This window comes from Excalfactoria chinensis, chromosome 4 (genome assembly GCF_039878825.1).
Source record: "Excalfactoria chinensis isolate bCotChi1 chromosome 4, bCotChi1.hap2, whole genome shotgun sequence".
Classification (NCBI taxonomy): domain Eukaryota; kingdom Metazoa; phylum Chordata; class Aves; order Galliformes; family Phasianidae; genus Excalfactoria; species Excalfactoria chinensis.
In genome coordinates this window covers 39599381-39613199 of record NC_092828.1, presented here as the reverse complement: position 1 = coordinate 39613199, position 13819 = coordinate 39599381, and the positions used below count along the sequence as shown (strand labels likewise).

General features: G+C 42.9%; 2 protein-coding genes across 4 annotated transcripts in view; one reads left to right on the top strand and one right to left on the bottom strand.

Annotated features, from left to right (window-relative positions):
- LOC140251384 (uncharacterized) overlaps positions 1-13819 on the top strand; it is a 47344-nt gene that overhangs the window by 2907 nt on the left and 30618 nt on the right. The window lies entirely within an intron of this gene.
- On the bottom strand, positions 4807-12821 carry NAAA (N-acylethanolamine acid amidase). 3 transcript variants are annotated; one of them, XM_072334809.1, is made up of 11 exons: positions 12486-12764; positions 12187-12351; positions 11845-11971; positions 11017-11107; positions 9671-9747; positions 8737-8909; positions 7799-7861; positions 7428-7494; positions 6852-6880; positions 5987-6078; positions 4807-5169 (listed from the first exon to the last, which is right to left on the bottom strand). In XM_072334809.1, the coding sequence occupies exons 1-10, from the start codon at positions 12683-12685 to the stop codon at positions 5994-5996; spliced, it is 1077 nt and encodes a 358-aa protein (XP_072190910.1). In that variant the 5' UTR covers positions 12686-12764; the 3' UTR covers positions 4807-5169; positions 5987-5993. The 3 variants fall into 3 exon arrangements, 2 of the variants coding, with proteins under 2 accessions (XP_072190910.1, XP_072190911.1); XM_072334810.1 differs by having other exon boundaries at positions 4811-5172; positions 12486-12821; XR_011903392.1 differs by lacking the exon at positions 6852-6880 and having other exon boundaries at positions 5145-5169.

Sequence of the window (13819 nt, the reverse complement as noted above, 5' to 3'; positions counted from 1 at the left end):
GACCACATCTCAAAGGCTTCTGAAGAGTCAGAACAGTGGGACTACAGAGACACTTCTTCCCACCAGAGGAGGGAAAATCCCTTCTCCTTTTCTCACTCCCTGCAGCCCTTTTGCCGAGTCACTCTCTTTCTACCTACTCCACATCTTTCCTCTTAAAATAGCTACAGATGGACAGAAACACTAATTGAAGGAACACATCCGGTGTTGTGTAAGGGATACGTGCACTCCTTGCTCAGGGAGATGATCCACACTGAACTAAACGTCAGCACAGAAAGTTTCTGGATGGATAAAACGCTCAAGTTCTCGGTCCTGCCCAGAAGGCTGAACTGCACAACTTCACGCTGTGCAGATGATGCAACAGGAGAAAACTTTACAATGTTGCTAACAAAATATCACTCATTCTACTTTTACTCTAACACCATTGTTTGATATCAGTGCCACTACTTTAACACCATTATTTAATATTAGCGCCATAAGTGGCCTGAAATCACTGCAAATTAAGCCCAAATACATCTGGTGCTTTATGGTATTTATGTTCCATAATGCAGTTACTCTGACAGCTTTTCGGATTATTAACTATTTAAGCGGACAATTGCACACATACATACAAAAAAAAACCCAAAGCTCTCACAATTAAGGCTCCTCCTTGTCACCTCCTGTATGACACATCCCATTTCAGGAAAAACAGATTTTCAAGCTCAGAATTTCTATCTGTAGACTTAGAATTCTCACGTGGAAACCCAAACAAAAATGTCTTCCCAAAGAGACACATCTGAAGATCTCAACAACTACAAAACCTGCTTCAAGGGTGGGAGGAGTGAGGAAGAAATGAAATCAACCCAACTGCTCAGCACCTCTGATCCTTCCTCATCCACCCCACAGTGAAACATGTCCCTCCTACACCTAAAACCCTGTTTCAAAGAAAAGGTGGCCTGTAAACTGCAGCTGAAATACCCAACGACAGTGGCATTGCCTCAAATATAGCCTGCATGTATGTGAGATAAAATGATGCATATGTGAAACAGCTGGCTCCCTATTCCTTGTCTTGTTCTTCCCATTGTTGCCCTCCTGTAGAAATGCTGAGGTTTTCTCTGGTGCACTCAAAAGTCTTCTGGAACAGGCTTTCTGCACTTCGTTTGAGAAGCTGCAATATACATTAACATGCCTTCAGCTTGTGACTATCTCCTGGGATTCTGCATAGAATGATGCTTCACAGAGCATCCTCTCGCAAACATGCGCTAAGTAAAGCAGGTGGTGAGCCCTCATGAATGCAAGCTACACCAGAACCAAAACACCAAAAAATGTATGGACTGAAAAGCTGCACGTGGATATAGACAGCTCACAGAACAGCAAATCTAATTGCCTGAGCAGAAGATCAGACACCAAGAGGAGATGCATGTTTCCTGTTCACCAGAACTAGCACTGGAAAGGCAGGAGAAATATCTGACAGCTGTACTCCATGTGCATTTCCCAAGCCATGGGATAATATATTTGATTTTGCAACACAAGCTGCTGACTTGTGTAATGATACAACAACACATAACAGCTAATAAAGGAAAACTTGCATAAATACATGTGTCTCAATTAAAGAAAGAAAAAGAAACCTACAAAAACACCCACAAACAAACAAAGCATACAAACAAATTAGCAGTCCAAAACAGCAGCAACAAAAGCCTAAGTAAATTTCTGGGTTTACTGCAAGCATTAATTTAATCATTTCAAAGTCAGAGCCAGTGGCATCATTTTGAATCCAGTTCTATGCACTGTAACATCACTGAGCTTGTCCACATTACAGATCTGTGCAGAATTTGGGGTTCCGTCCTTGTGAATCAAAAGCCTCCTGGTAGGGAGCACCAGGCTGCTCCAGCACATCAAAGCAGCACATTTCTTAACTAAGACTACACATTTTCCATATCACAACCGAGTCCCCACTCGTACATTTTACAGACATTTGAGTGACTGAGGGAAGAGCTGAACAGAATCTGGAAGGCAATAAGAAAGCAAACTGTGCTCACTGAAGTTTACTAGAAAGAAAACAGTGAAAGACAGATGTGAGAGTGAAACGAGGTTTAACAACGTGACACCCAGAAGCCACCAACGAAATAAATGAATGAAGTCAAATAATTTTCCCAAGAATAAAACGCTCACTAGCACTAGAGAAAGTGATGATCCTTCCTTTCCCTCCTAGATTAAATACTCCTGTCCCACGTGTACATCAGACTCAGCGCTGCTCGTAGCAGGAAACAAGATGGTGAAACTTGATTTATTCAATTCATGGGCTGAACCCCGCACCTGCAGTTACAGCAGTGCCAAAAAGGAGAACTTTGAAAGTCCCAACCATAGATTTATACACCCTGACACATAAAAGGATATTTCACCTCAAACTATGGGTGCGCAGTGACTACTTCTGAACACAAAACACTGTTACAGAGCAAAGAAAAATACAACTTACCTTGCCACCAATTGCTAGTTTAAGGACTTACTCAAATTCACACAAAAGAAGCTTGCTCTCCACTTTTTGTTTCTTCTCTCGCTTATATAATCACCCTTCAGCAACAAAGTGATCAATAGTCTCTGATTTACTTGATTACAGATTCAGAAACTCCTCCTCGGAGATCTGAATGATGAAGTAAGTTGTTCCCTTAGGCATGCAGCAATAACTGCCATTGCCTTCCGGAGCTGCAGAATAACACACATGTGCTGTTCTGCAGGGAGCGCAGATCCTTTGACTTATTTCCTGCACAGTTGTTCTGAGCAGCCTTAAGAATCTTCTCCCATGTGATGCTTAAGAAAGGTTACAGGTCTGAAATGGATTAGGATTACTGAGGAGGATTAGGAATGAGAAAGACGGTAGGTTGGCCTCTCTCATCTTAAAGAGTGAGCTCTTACACACTTTCAAGATGCCTTTTGTTAAGTGCAGATTTCTCAAAGAAAAAGAAACAATTCACCTGTTCTCCGTGTTGAGCTGAAAAGTCTTAGGTGCTTTATAACTAGAGAGCCTGGGCTGCAGACACTGAAGAACAGAGGAAGCAAGGGTAGTGTCACTTAGTTTTCATTCTTTACTTATCAAATCTGACATAAAACTGGGCTTGATAAAGCAGAAAAGCTGTTTGACTTCCCGTTCTCTAAAAAGCCAGTGCACAAAGCAGCTGAAATGTCAGACAAGGATGAGCAGAGAGCAATTCCACTAAATACTAATGATCCTTTTCTACAAAAAGAGCAAATGAACCAGATCTCACAAAGAATTGAAACCCGCCAGAAGCAACCTGCGCTACTTTTAATGTTTTCTTACACAGCCACCATTGATTTGTTAAAAAGCTATAAAATACAAACCTGTCTCTCTGCATTCTTTATAAAAGATGTCACTTCTTACACAAAGGGAGCCCAAAACATTTAATGTGTTAAATCATCTGGTTTGGAAACTTACCGTTTATCTTTTTAGCATCTAATTAAACGAGTTACGTAAATCTTTCTGATTGGAAGATATCAACAAATACTATCAGTAAAGCTTCATTTTGTTGGCAGTCGGGATGCCTGCACATCTACCAAGTGATAAAACACAAGGCAAAGCCTCCAGAAAATATTTTAACAGAGCAAAAGGAACAGAAATAAAAGTGCATTTCTTCAAATGCAGCCTCCTGTGCTCCACTGCCCACCCTTCACCCCTCCCCCAAATAACATGCTCTGTGGGTGAGCCTGAGTAACTTCTGAACAACTGATAGACACAAACAGGAATGGACGACTGTTGCTGAAAATTCAGGGATCCCAACTACTTTTACGCTCTGATTCGTTTGTATACACTTAAACAAATACATTGGTTTCATTTTATAAATCACTGAGAATCCTGGCATGCCATTTCCAGAAGGTAATCAGCCTAACACTGCTGAGGTCAAGACTATGCAAAATTCTACCTGTGAGGATCATTTCGTCTTTGCTTGTGGGTGGCAGTTACATAACAAAAACCTGCTGGAATGAGGAATCAGGGAGCGCACCGTGAATTAAAGCACTGTCATCTCGACATCTTGGAGATACCTTGGCCTCTGTTACTTACATCTTCCTCTGGGAAACAGCTGGTTTTCAGCTTTTATCAGTCCTGGTATACAACTGCTAACATCATTATTACTAACTGGGTCAAGGCAAAGCTGGCAGGCATTTATCCAGGCAGAAGTAGAGGATGCAGGTAAGTAGGTTACGACACTCAGTCAGACTCAGCACAAGGAGATAAAGGGACCACATCTCCCAAATGCTCTCTCGGGAACAGTTTGCATAACTGGAGAACAACCACTGCAAATGACAGCGCACAGATTCAGGAATGTCAGTGAGGTAAAATTCTTGCAGGCATCCGCTTCAATGTTGTCCAGTACCCCAAAGCTTTATGTAGGAATCCACTGGTCTCAACTCCCTGAATCCTACATTTCTAGGATGTTTGCAGAAGTGCCTGAATTCGCAGTAAGCAGTCACAGCACAACCAGACTGAAAGAAACCTGTCTGCACCAGAAAGAAGGAGCTGTAAAGTTTCTATTGATGACACCTTTTCTTAAACTCACCTGCTATTCCATCACAAGCTTCTCTCATCTACTAGGGGGCAAAAGTCTTTATCGGCACACCTCTTTGAACAGCTCCCAGTTTCTGATAAGTAAATGCACAGCAGCCCATGGCTATGCATACAGCTACTGCTAGCCCCATTTCCTTACATTTCACCAAAAAACTACTCCTTATACACCTGATGCCACCGTGCTGATAACCACAGACTCCATACAAGTCAGATATGGCTGACGACATTAACAGTAACAACACAGGTCTCCGTAAATGAAGCAATCAGCTGCACGTTTTTATTTCATTATGTTCACACCTACATTCCACACAAAACAGATCTTTTTATTTATCAGTCAGTACATGAGTATGTTCAAATTGCACAATTCTTCCCCCAAAAAATAGTAGCAAATTTTAGCTATCAATATCTGCTAGAACATCAATATAATTAAAACAAAATCAAACTTCCATTACAGTTCATTAACAGTATAATCTGCAACACTTTAAATAACTAACAAGTCTTTCTGGCGTGAATGGTTCACTCGATTAGTAATCCAAAACAACTGCGCTGCTTTTGGGAGTGCTTTTAAAAGCATTTGCTGGCCTTGGAAAGCTTCAACTTTTCTCCTATTCAATCTGCTGAAACAAAAAGACAGACAGATAAACATAAGAGCAGAGGTCTGTATACATGCATAGAAAGAAACAAACTCTACAGAATCCCTAAGAGAAAGGAACTAGTCTTGCTAAGCTCTAATGTCCAATATAACTACTATGAATAGAACACCAATGAGCATTCAGAAATCTATTTGAACTGCGATGCAGCTTACTATGGTCCTACCAGGTCCACACAACCAGAGCTTCTTAGAAGAAATGATGCAACTTAATATCTTCCTTTGAACACAGAGAAGCTGCCACATGAGGCACTGTGCGAGCTGAAGCGCTTTGGCTTTTTCTGTAAGTTGACAGGACAAAAATCTCAAAGGATGCTGATGTTCAGTTGGCAGTGAGAGACTGACACAGATTAAGCTTGATCTTTGCTTGTGCCAAGCGCTGAACATCGCCTGCTCAGGTTCAGCTCGCCACCAGCAGGACTTCCTGTCATAGTTACCCACCTGAAGATACACCAAATGTATCACACTAGTCAAACAGGTAAAAACAATACTCAAAGCTTCCATTTAGCAAACAACTACCAGTAGGTTACAATAGCAGCCACCCCTACCTCTCTACTTTATTAGAAGCACTTTTCTGACAGTAATCTCAAAGGGTTTTGCAAAGAAAGTCAGTACTTAATTCTTATCTCTAAATCAACTAGGGAAGGTATTTAACCAAGGTCAATAAGCAAACCAAGGGAATCAGGAATTCAGACTAGGTCACTTGAGTACTGCTGCAGCGCTTTGTCCCTCAGTGACTCGTCAGCTGGAATTTTTATTGAAGTACAAGGAGCCAGGCATACCAGCATGTCATTTACTCCACGTCATAGTTCTGATCCATGTCTGGTACTTCTCTGGGAATGCAGCGCTCATTACTGTCGTATACACTGTGTTACTGGTAGGCAAAGAGCAAAGAAAAGAGGGAGTCAAAATCATTCTACAGACAAGAAGATTCATTTATAAAACTAGCAAAGCAGCAGAACAAATTTTAGTGGAACTAAAATTCTGCATATATATATATATATATGCAGAAGTGTTAAGAAAAGTGGAGGAAGACACTTTAAAGAAGCCACTGCCAAGCTCTAATGCAAGCGACTGATCTAGAGAAAGTACTGAGCTCCATGTAAAAGTAACATAAAAGGATAACCTGCAAAGGTGCAATCTGTGGAATAATGCAGAACCATCATGTTAAACAGAAGTAAATCTATTATTAAAAAAAAAAATAAACTACCTAACAGCTATGTGCCCATTTACTACTTAACAGTTTTCACACATCAAGCAGAGCTACATCAGAAGCACCAAAGAGAGACATTTCCAGTGCTACCACAAATCTAAATGTTCCAACAGTCAAAGGCACAAATGACTTGGCCAGAAGAACTGTAGAAAGTGCTGCTGATCAATCACCTGAGCAGTCCTGTTTTTCTCTGCTACAAAGCGACTTTCCATTACCAGACTAAGCCAAACAAAGTGCCATTTCATGGCTGGAGAGGGACAGACCACAGAGGAAGAGTTCTGTGGAAGTGAAGACACAGCACCACATGCACAAGCAGAAATCTAAGCTGGGAAACCATAAAACACTCAAGCAGAGGTACATGAAGATCCCAAGGAAGTTTCCAGCCTGATGCGTGGTAGAAGGTACTGATCGACAGCTCTGAAGCTAATACTTACTTATTTAAGACTGGCTTCACTGACAGTACCTGTACAGAAAGTTTGAAGTGTTGTCATTCTGGTAAATTAAAAGGTAATTAAAAGCCTACTTAGAAACAGCATAGGATGAAGTTATGAAACCACATAATGGAAAAATCAAGAACCATGCTGGCTGTTCAGCTGTCTCTTAATATCAGACCATTTCTTTTTTTTAATAAAAACTCTAAAACGTTTCAGTTCTCACAAACTAAGCAGTAGGTTTCATTCCTGTGTAACACTTCAGCTGCCCTCTGTAATATTCATAATTGTGCTTGAACAACAAAACTGCAGAGATGACGGTGATGGGATTCTTCTCTGACACGCTTTCAACTTACAACAGCAGACTATTATGAAATGACTACGCATAGAGTTCAGAAACATTTTAACATATAAAATATAAACCAGCCTTAAATTCTCCAAAGATGGCCGAGCAGCACATCCTTTTCACCATCCCTTCCTTGCGTGGCTTTTGAATTACTGACAACAAAGTAACTGCACTTCTGCTTTGAAAGAATTTAAGTGAAAGTCTACATGCTGTACAGAATTTAAAAGAAATACCTGAAAGAGTGTATCAAAATTGATGTTCTGCTGTCCAGTAGCATTGAGAGCTTTCATGGCTGGCGTTCTGTGGGAAAATAGTGCAATAGATGCAATAGATGCATTGTTCCAAAGAACAGCAGAGAATTAAATAGAGAAGAATTTCCTCACTGAACGTCTTAAATTTAATATATCTGTTTTGGTCTAAAATAATCCAGAATTCTGTGTGACTGAAAGCAGACTCATATAGCTGAAGTCACCGTGTTACTACACCATGAATACAGAATAGGGGATCTGCCAGCAGCTTTTTGCATATGACACATATGTCCAAGTCTCCAAGTTTTTATAATATGAAGGTGATATCTCACTACAGAGGTCCAATCTAATATTACCTTCGGTCATCACAAGGAGGAGGGGTAGTCCAATGGTCATAGTTTGTCTCCACACGAAACCATCTGTTGTGTAACACACCAATATAAAAACAAACACAAAGTGCATCAGCAGGTAATTAATAAACGTGAAGAATCAATATTTCTGTATGTCCAAAAGGAAAAACAAAACAACTTCTCTCAGACACCTCTTCCCTGCGCCTCTTGCAAATCCAAGGGTTAGCATACATAGCAGTCTTCACCAGAAACTACTCAACATGCACACACAAAAGAGTGGTGACTGAACTGCTAGTGGTAAAACCACTAACAACTAGAACAAAAGTAAGGTTGGACCTTTATAGAGATAATTGGAGAAGAGATGATGGGCATGTAGCCTGAATCTGCATTCTCTTTGAATTCTCCATTTTGGAGAACACAGAGCCAACAGGACATCTGGCTGTACCCAAGCCAATATTTATTGCATGACAGCAGTCATTAAGTGCCATTTTTCCATTGCAGGCCAACTACTGCAAATCTTCTAATATTAAGCTGCCAATTTCACAAACTTCATACAAGACAACTATTTTTGAGCCTTCAGTTCTTCTATCACACTGGTGAAAACTAGCTTGGGAGTGCTGAATTTTATCATCCAATACTTGGCAGACAGACATCCAGGATGAGTCCTCAAGTCTTGTCTCCTTTAGAATCTACATAAAAATAAATGTATGCAGAAGCTTTTGCCACTTTTGATGCCCTGACTGTCCCAACCTGACCTGTTGTTGTCACTCCTTCTCAAGAAGAATGGATCACAGATCTTTTCAGGGGCTCTCAAACTTTCCCTGCTCAGCTGTGAGCACTGGTAAGAGATGAACCTGGATCTACACCAAAAGCCATCCCATTAACCTCACCTATCACTCAAGAGAGAGTATGAAAAAGTAAAACAAAACATTTTCTCTACTTACGCTCCACCTAAAGGATCAAGAGGCCAGAGGTCTGCTGGCCCTCTTCTATTTCTTGTTATGACCATGCCTTCTTTGGGCGATACGCCTCCTACAATATAGTAAACTTCAGCAATGATGGGAATGTCAGCTAGTCTGAGAACAGCTGACTGAAAGTCCTCTGCTCTGCTCAGGGTCTGATGCAAAAAGGAAATCACAATGAAACAGAAGTCAGGGAGCACAGTCGAGCACAAAAGCAAGCACTGGGACATCTTAGGAAGTGAAACAGTCCCGGCACTGTTGCAAATTACAATGAACTATAAAGTGCCATTTGAAAATATTTAAAAACGGCTTTCTGAACTGACATAGGAACATGAAATGAGTGCAGCCCACAACTGACATCATTCTCTCCATCTTTGCAAGTATACAAAGGAAAAAGTAAATATACATATATAAACACACATACCCCCATGCATATGAGGAAAAGCGAAAGAAGTTCAAAACCAAAATTGCTCTCTATTGTTCTCAACCATTAATTATTTCTGACAGCAGCACTGCAGCTAGCAGTCTCAATCATGGCCTCAACTTGTATCTTCAACTCAAAAAACATAAAAAATAAGGTACCCAACAGACACCCCTACTCTGCAGGGAGGCCACTTACCAAACATAACTCATATTTGCTATAATCCACAAATCTGAGAAGCAGATCTGCTTTTATGGTAGCAGTAAGCTAACGCAATATTCATAAAACAGACTCTATATAATACCAATGTAACTCCTGCTACTCAACAGCGAGCTCTGATTTGGGGGCATTATCTATTTGCTCTTTTGAAATATATTTACTTTGCATTTATTGCATATTCCATGGAAACAGTAGATGAAAAATCAAATTTACTTGGTGTTGTAGAAGTTGAAACAACATCACTCTGAAAACAGACTAAACCACAGTCGCACTTACATCTCGGATAAGCCAGCTCACAGGGTAATTTCGATTCAGAAATGCAGCTAGTGCATTTTCCCACCAGCTACCACCATCTGAGGGAAAAGAGAAAAGAAAGGAACAATGAAGAAAGTTAGATGAACAAAGGTCAACTTTATACTTAAAAAACAGAAAAAAGCCAACACAAATAATGCTTGCCTCTTGAGAGACCCCCACCTTAATTTAAAGTCATCTCCCTTTTCAGCCATAACTCACAAGTTCATTTCCCTACATTTTATTTCAATTGCAGTGACAGAAAAGCAAGCTGTCACGTGCAGAGGTTCAGCACAAATTGAGTGAATTACTGTTGCCTGTAGTTAAAAAGCAACAAGACACACGGTATGCAGGCAGACATCAGCACACCAAGTCCTGATGGACAAGATGAGTCCATTTCACACCAAAGTTTGTGGAATGGTTTTGGCCATTGACTGAACCATCTCACTGCAGCCCCAAGTGATCCTTACACTGAATGCTGAAGCATGCTGCCAAGATAAAGCAGGGAGAATAAGATCGCACTGATTTTGTCCCCAGGTTGTTCCCATTCACAAACTTTGGTCTGGAAATCTTTCTAAATCAACTCTTTTGCAAAGGCTTATAAACTGAAGACATTATTTCCCAGGTGACTTCAGTACAAATTAAGGGCAGTTTGTACCTCTTAGTATTAGCCCAGGATAGTTCAGTTTTGAAAAAATTAAGTAAGTTTGCTATCATCAGAGGCAGGATCTTAAAAACAGGAATTGCAAGCTATTAGATAATCTAGAGAACACAACAAGGCAACACTAACAAGGGAAACAGGAACCAAAAGGTGTGTGTGTTCCATATGAGGATTCCTACTCATAGCGACAATCAATATTTATATAGGGCTCTCAGTCTCATGCTTCTCTTCCCACCCCTTCCTTCAAGCTGTCTTAAGGGGACAGAGAAAACTGGAAAACAGAGGAAGGAACAAAGAAATAGGAAAGCAGTTTATTTACTATATATGGCTATCATTTTTCTCTGAACATCTACTCTGCTGACTCCAACTGTGTTCGTCTTTTACTGCCTTCTCCAAGGTTCTCTGTCCCCTTTGACACTATTCGCACTCAGATGACGCTGTGCTGATAAACAAACGCCTCTCTCCCTTTGCAGCTGTCAAATACTGGCAGCACGAGTGTTTTTACCCCCTGAGAGACAGAGAAGTTATTCAGTTTCATTTCCTTCTTGAAAACCTTCAGAGCTTTTACTTCTGGGAGAATGTGGCAGAAGAGCCAGAGGAGGCAACAATCAATTGAAGTAGCTTACCTAAAGTCAAGCATGGAAAGCAGGTGTTTTACTTATTTCTTTACCTCGTTCATCACCAGAGATTGTGAACTTGTGAGGACTTTGCCCAGTCCATAAACCTACGTAGCCAAGAAATGTAGTGCCTCGATATGCTATCTGAAACCAGGAGACATGGAGTATTTCAGCATTCTGGAACAGAGCGCTTTTCCAAATAGAAGCAACGTTCAGAAACAGTACGGCCTACTTTTTCCTGTGCCTTTCATGCATCATTCTGAAAACCTCTTTAAAACCTTTTGCCCTGCAGGAAATGTTGCAAAGGAAGTCATAAAAAGACTCTGAGGACCAAAATACACCGCATTTAATTTGTTAATGATCACCAACTGCTACAAAAATACCACTCAAGTTGGCAAGAGGTCAAGCAAGCAAGCAAGAATTCTTTCTTTACAAAAAGTAGAAATGAATATTAAGAAAAGCACATTATCTGCATTTGCAAATAGTTCATTTTTGGCAATTTTCATCTACAACACACATGAAACGAAAATTAAGGAGGCCCAAGAAAAATGCTTCAGAATCTCTTCCTGCCAAAGCAGATCTAATTCCTATATTCTTTAGTATTTATTGGTTTTCAGAATCTTGGTACATTCTTCTTTCTACACCTCCTTCCAAATAATCACCTTGAGACACAAGATTACGCTGTTCAATTTGTCCCAATTTGCCACACTTAACTAGAAGTCTGGCAAGCAGAGAGTTCCTCCCAGAGCGGAACTGTGGCGTTCTGATAATTCAGTGACTTTGGGTTTTGAACCTCATTAGTAGATTAAATACCACAGCGTGTGCAGCCGTACAACAGTACACTGCCGCTTCACAGGATACCACTCAACCACAGTTTATACCTGCCCGCTTCTTATAAACTGCACGTCGATGGTAATCTTGCTTAATATATCCACAAAATTATAATCCAGGTTCCGTCCGTGGTAAATGTTTCCTTTGTCATCCTGAGCGATGATACTCGTGCAAAACCTTTAAGAACAAGATAGGGAAAGAAGGATTTTAAGGAATCCCACACTGTGCCCCGTCCCGCCCCGAGCACAGCCCGCCTCCAGCTGGACGCGGTACCACGGTACCACGGGCAACTTCTCCGCCCCGTCCTCATCTGCCCTTTCACGTGTGCTCCCACACCGAACCAAAACGAACCCGCGCAGCCCGTCGGGCCCGATTAGCTATCTGCCGCTTACGCCGTAGATTCGTAGGCGAAGTTGAGCAGCACTCCGTCGCCCAGACTGACCCCCAGCGCCTCGCACAGCCCTCGAATTTCCCCAGCAAAGGGCTGCGGCATGAAGGACTCCAGCTCCGCCGCTATCGGACGAATGACGTCGTGGACCCATTTCGGTACGGTTTCGCTGCAAAACACGCTCCGAGCCGTTAGCGAGCCGAGGTCCGCGCCTTACTCCGCGCCGAAACGTCACGGGCAGTCGCTCCGCCGTCCAGAAGCGCCCAGCGGCCGCCCGGCCGGCCCACCCCGCCCCGCACTCACTCGATGACCCGGGCGACGGCGGCGCGCAGGAAGGCGGGCTCGAAGTGCCGCAGCACCGGCAGCCACCGCTCCTCGGCCGGGCTGTCCAAGCTCACGTTACACAGCAGCGGGGCCGCCGCGGGCCGGGCCGCCGCCCTGCACAGCACCGCCGCCAGCAGCAGCCCCCGCAGCGGGCAGCCCCGCACCGCTCCCCGCAGCATCGCTCTGGACGCGGCCGCCGGAGGGCACGGCCGCCCGAGCCGGGACCGGAGCCACAGCGGCCGCCTCACGCCCCTGAGGGGCGGCCCAGGGGGAAGGGCCAGGAGATGGCGGCGCGGAGTACGGCCTTGGCCTCCCGCGGAAAGCCCCTCACAGCCCCTTCCCACCCACCGCCACCCCACAGGCACAGAAGGGGGGAAGGAAGGCAGGGCTGCGTATAAAATCATTGGCAGAGGAAGCGTGAGGATGCAGAAATGCCTATTTCACGTCCCTGAGGCGCTGTCAATGCTTAATGGGGGAAAGGAGGCTCTTGAGAAACCAGGCACCTAGGGGCTGGGGACCTGGCTCAACTGAAATAAAACGCCTGCAGGGAAGAAAGAAACGCTTCTTCCAGCCTCAAAAACAAACTACTTCTATATCAACGCCCATAGATTAGGGAAAACGCACTCAGCTGTTCACTGAACAGGGAGAAGAGGGAAAGGGGTTTCCCTACAAATGCGTTTCACTCAGCGTTCTCCCCAGCTGCAATCTCCAGCCATCAACTGCAGTAAGCTCCTTCCTCTTCACCTCTCTGCCAGCAGCCTGAAGCCTCCGTTAGCTTCCATGCTCCAGTAAGCAAGGTAGGACAAGGAAAATAAAAACATAACCACCATCACAACCCATAAGGATTCCAACTGATACAACTTTAACGTAAACACCTCTGCCAAGTGAATTCTGGTATGGGATAAACAGTCTGGCTTCCTAAAAAGGAAAAAAACAAAGCCACCCCACCAACTGCTTCCCTGTTACACTGTGCAAGACACTCCCCCCCTAAGGGGGAGCAGAGCATCACAAAAGGGTAGTGTAAGCAACTCAGTTATCATGGAAGCAGATGGGTGACAGCATGGTCAGTAGCATTCCCAGCCAAAGCTAAGGCTGAAGCAGGAGTTCAACCTTTGTGTCAAGGTAAAGAACCCACTGGTCAATGTTATTCTCATACACACTTTGAAATAAAAATAATCAACCAGGCACAACTCCCACCACATATCGCACTGATAGAGGAAAACAAGATACTTTATCTTGCCTCTGTGTGATACCTCTATTTGTACGGGAACGTGAAAGCCTCCTTCTTCTATACTGACTTCATTCTTTTTTTC

Excerpts from the sequence above, each read along its gene's own strand:
- NAAA (XM_072334810.1), bottom strand. The coding sequence starts at position 12,685 with ATGCTGCGGGGAGCGGTGCGGGGCTGCCCGCTGCGGGGGCTGCTGCTG. Across the intron at positions 11,972-12,186 it reads TTCGCCTACGAATCTACGGC|GTTTTGCACGAGTATCATCG; the intron begins GTAAGCGGCAGA and ends TTGTTCTTAAAG. Across the intron at positions 9,748-11,016 it reads AATCTCTGGTGATGAACGAG|ATGGTGGTAGCTGGTGGGAA; the intron begins GTAAAGAAATAA and ends CTTTTCCCTCAG.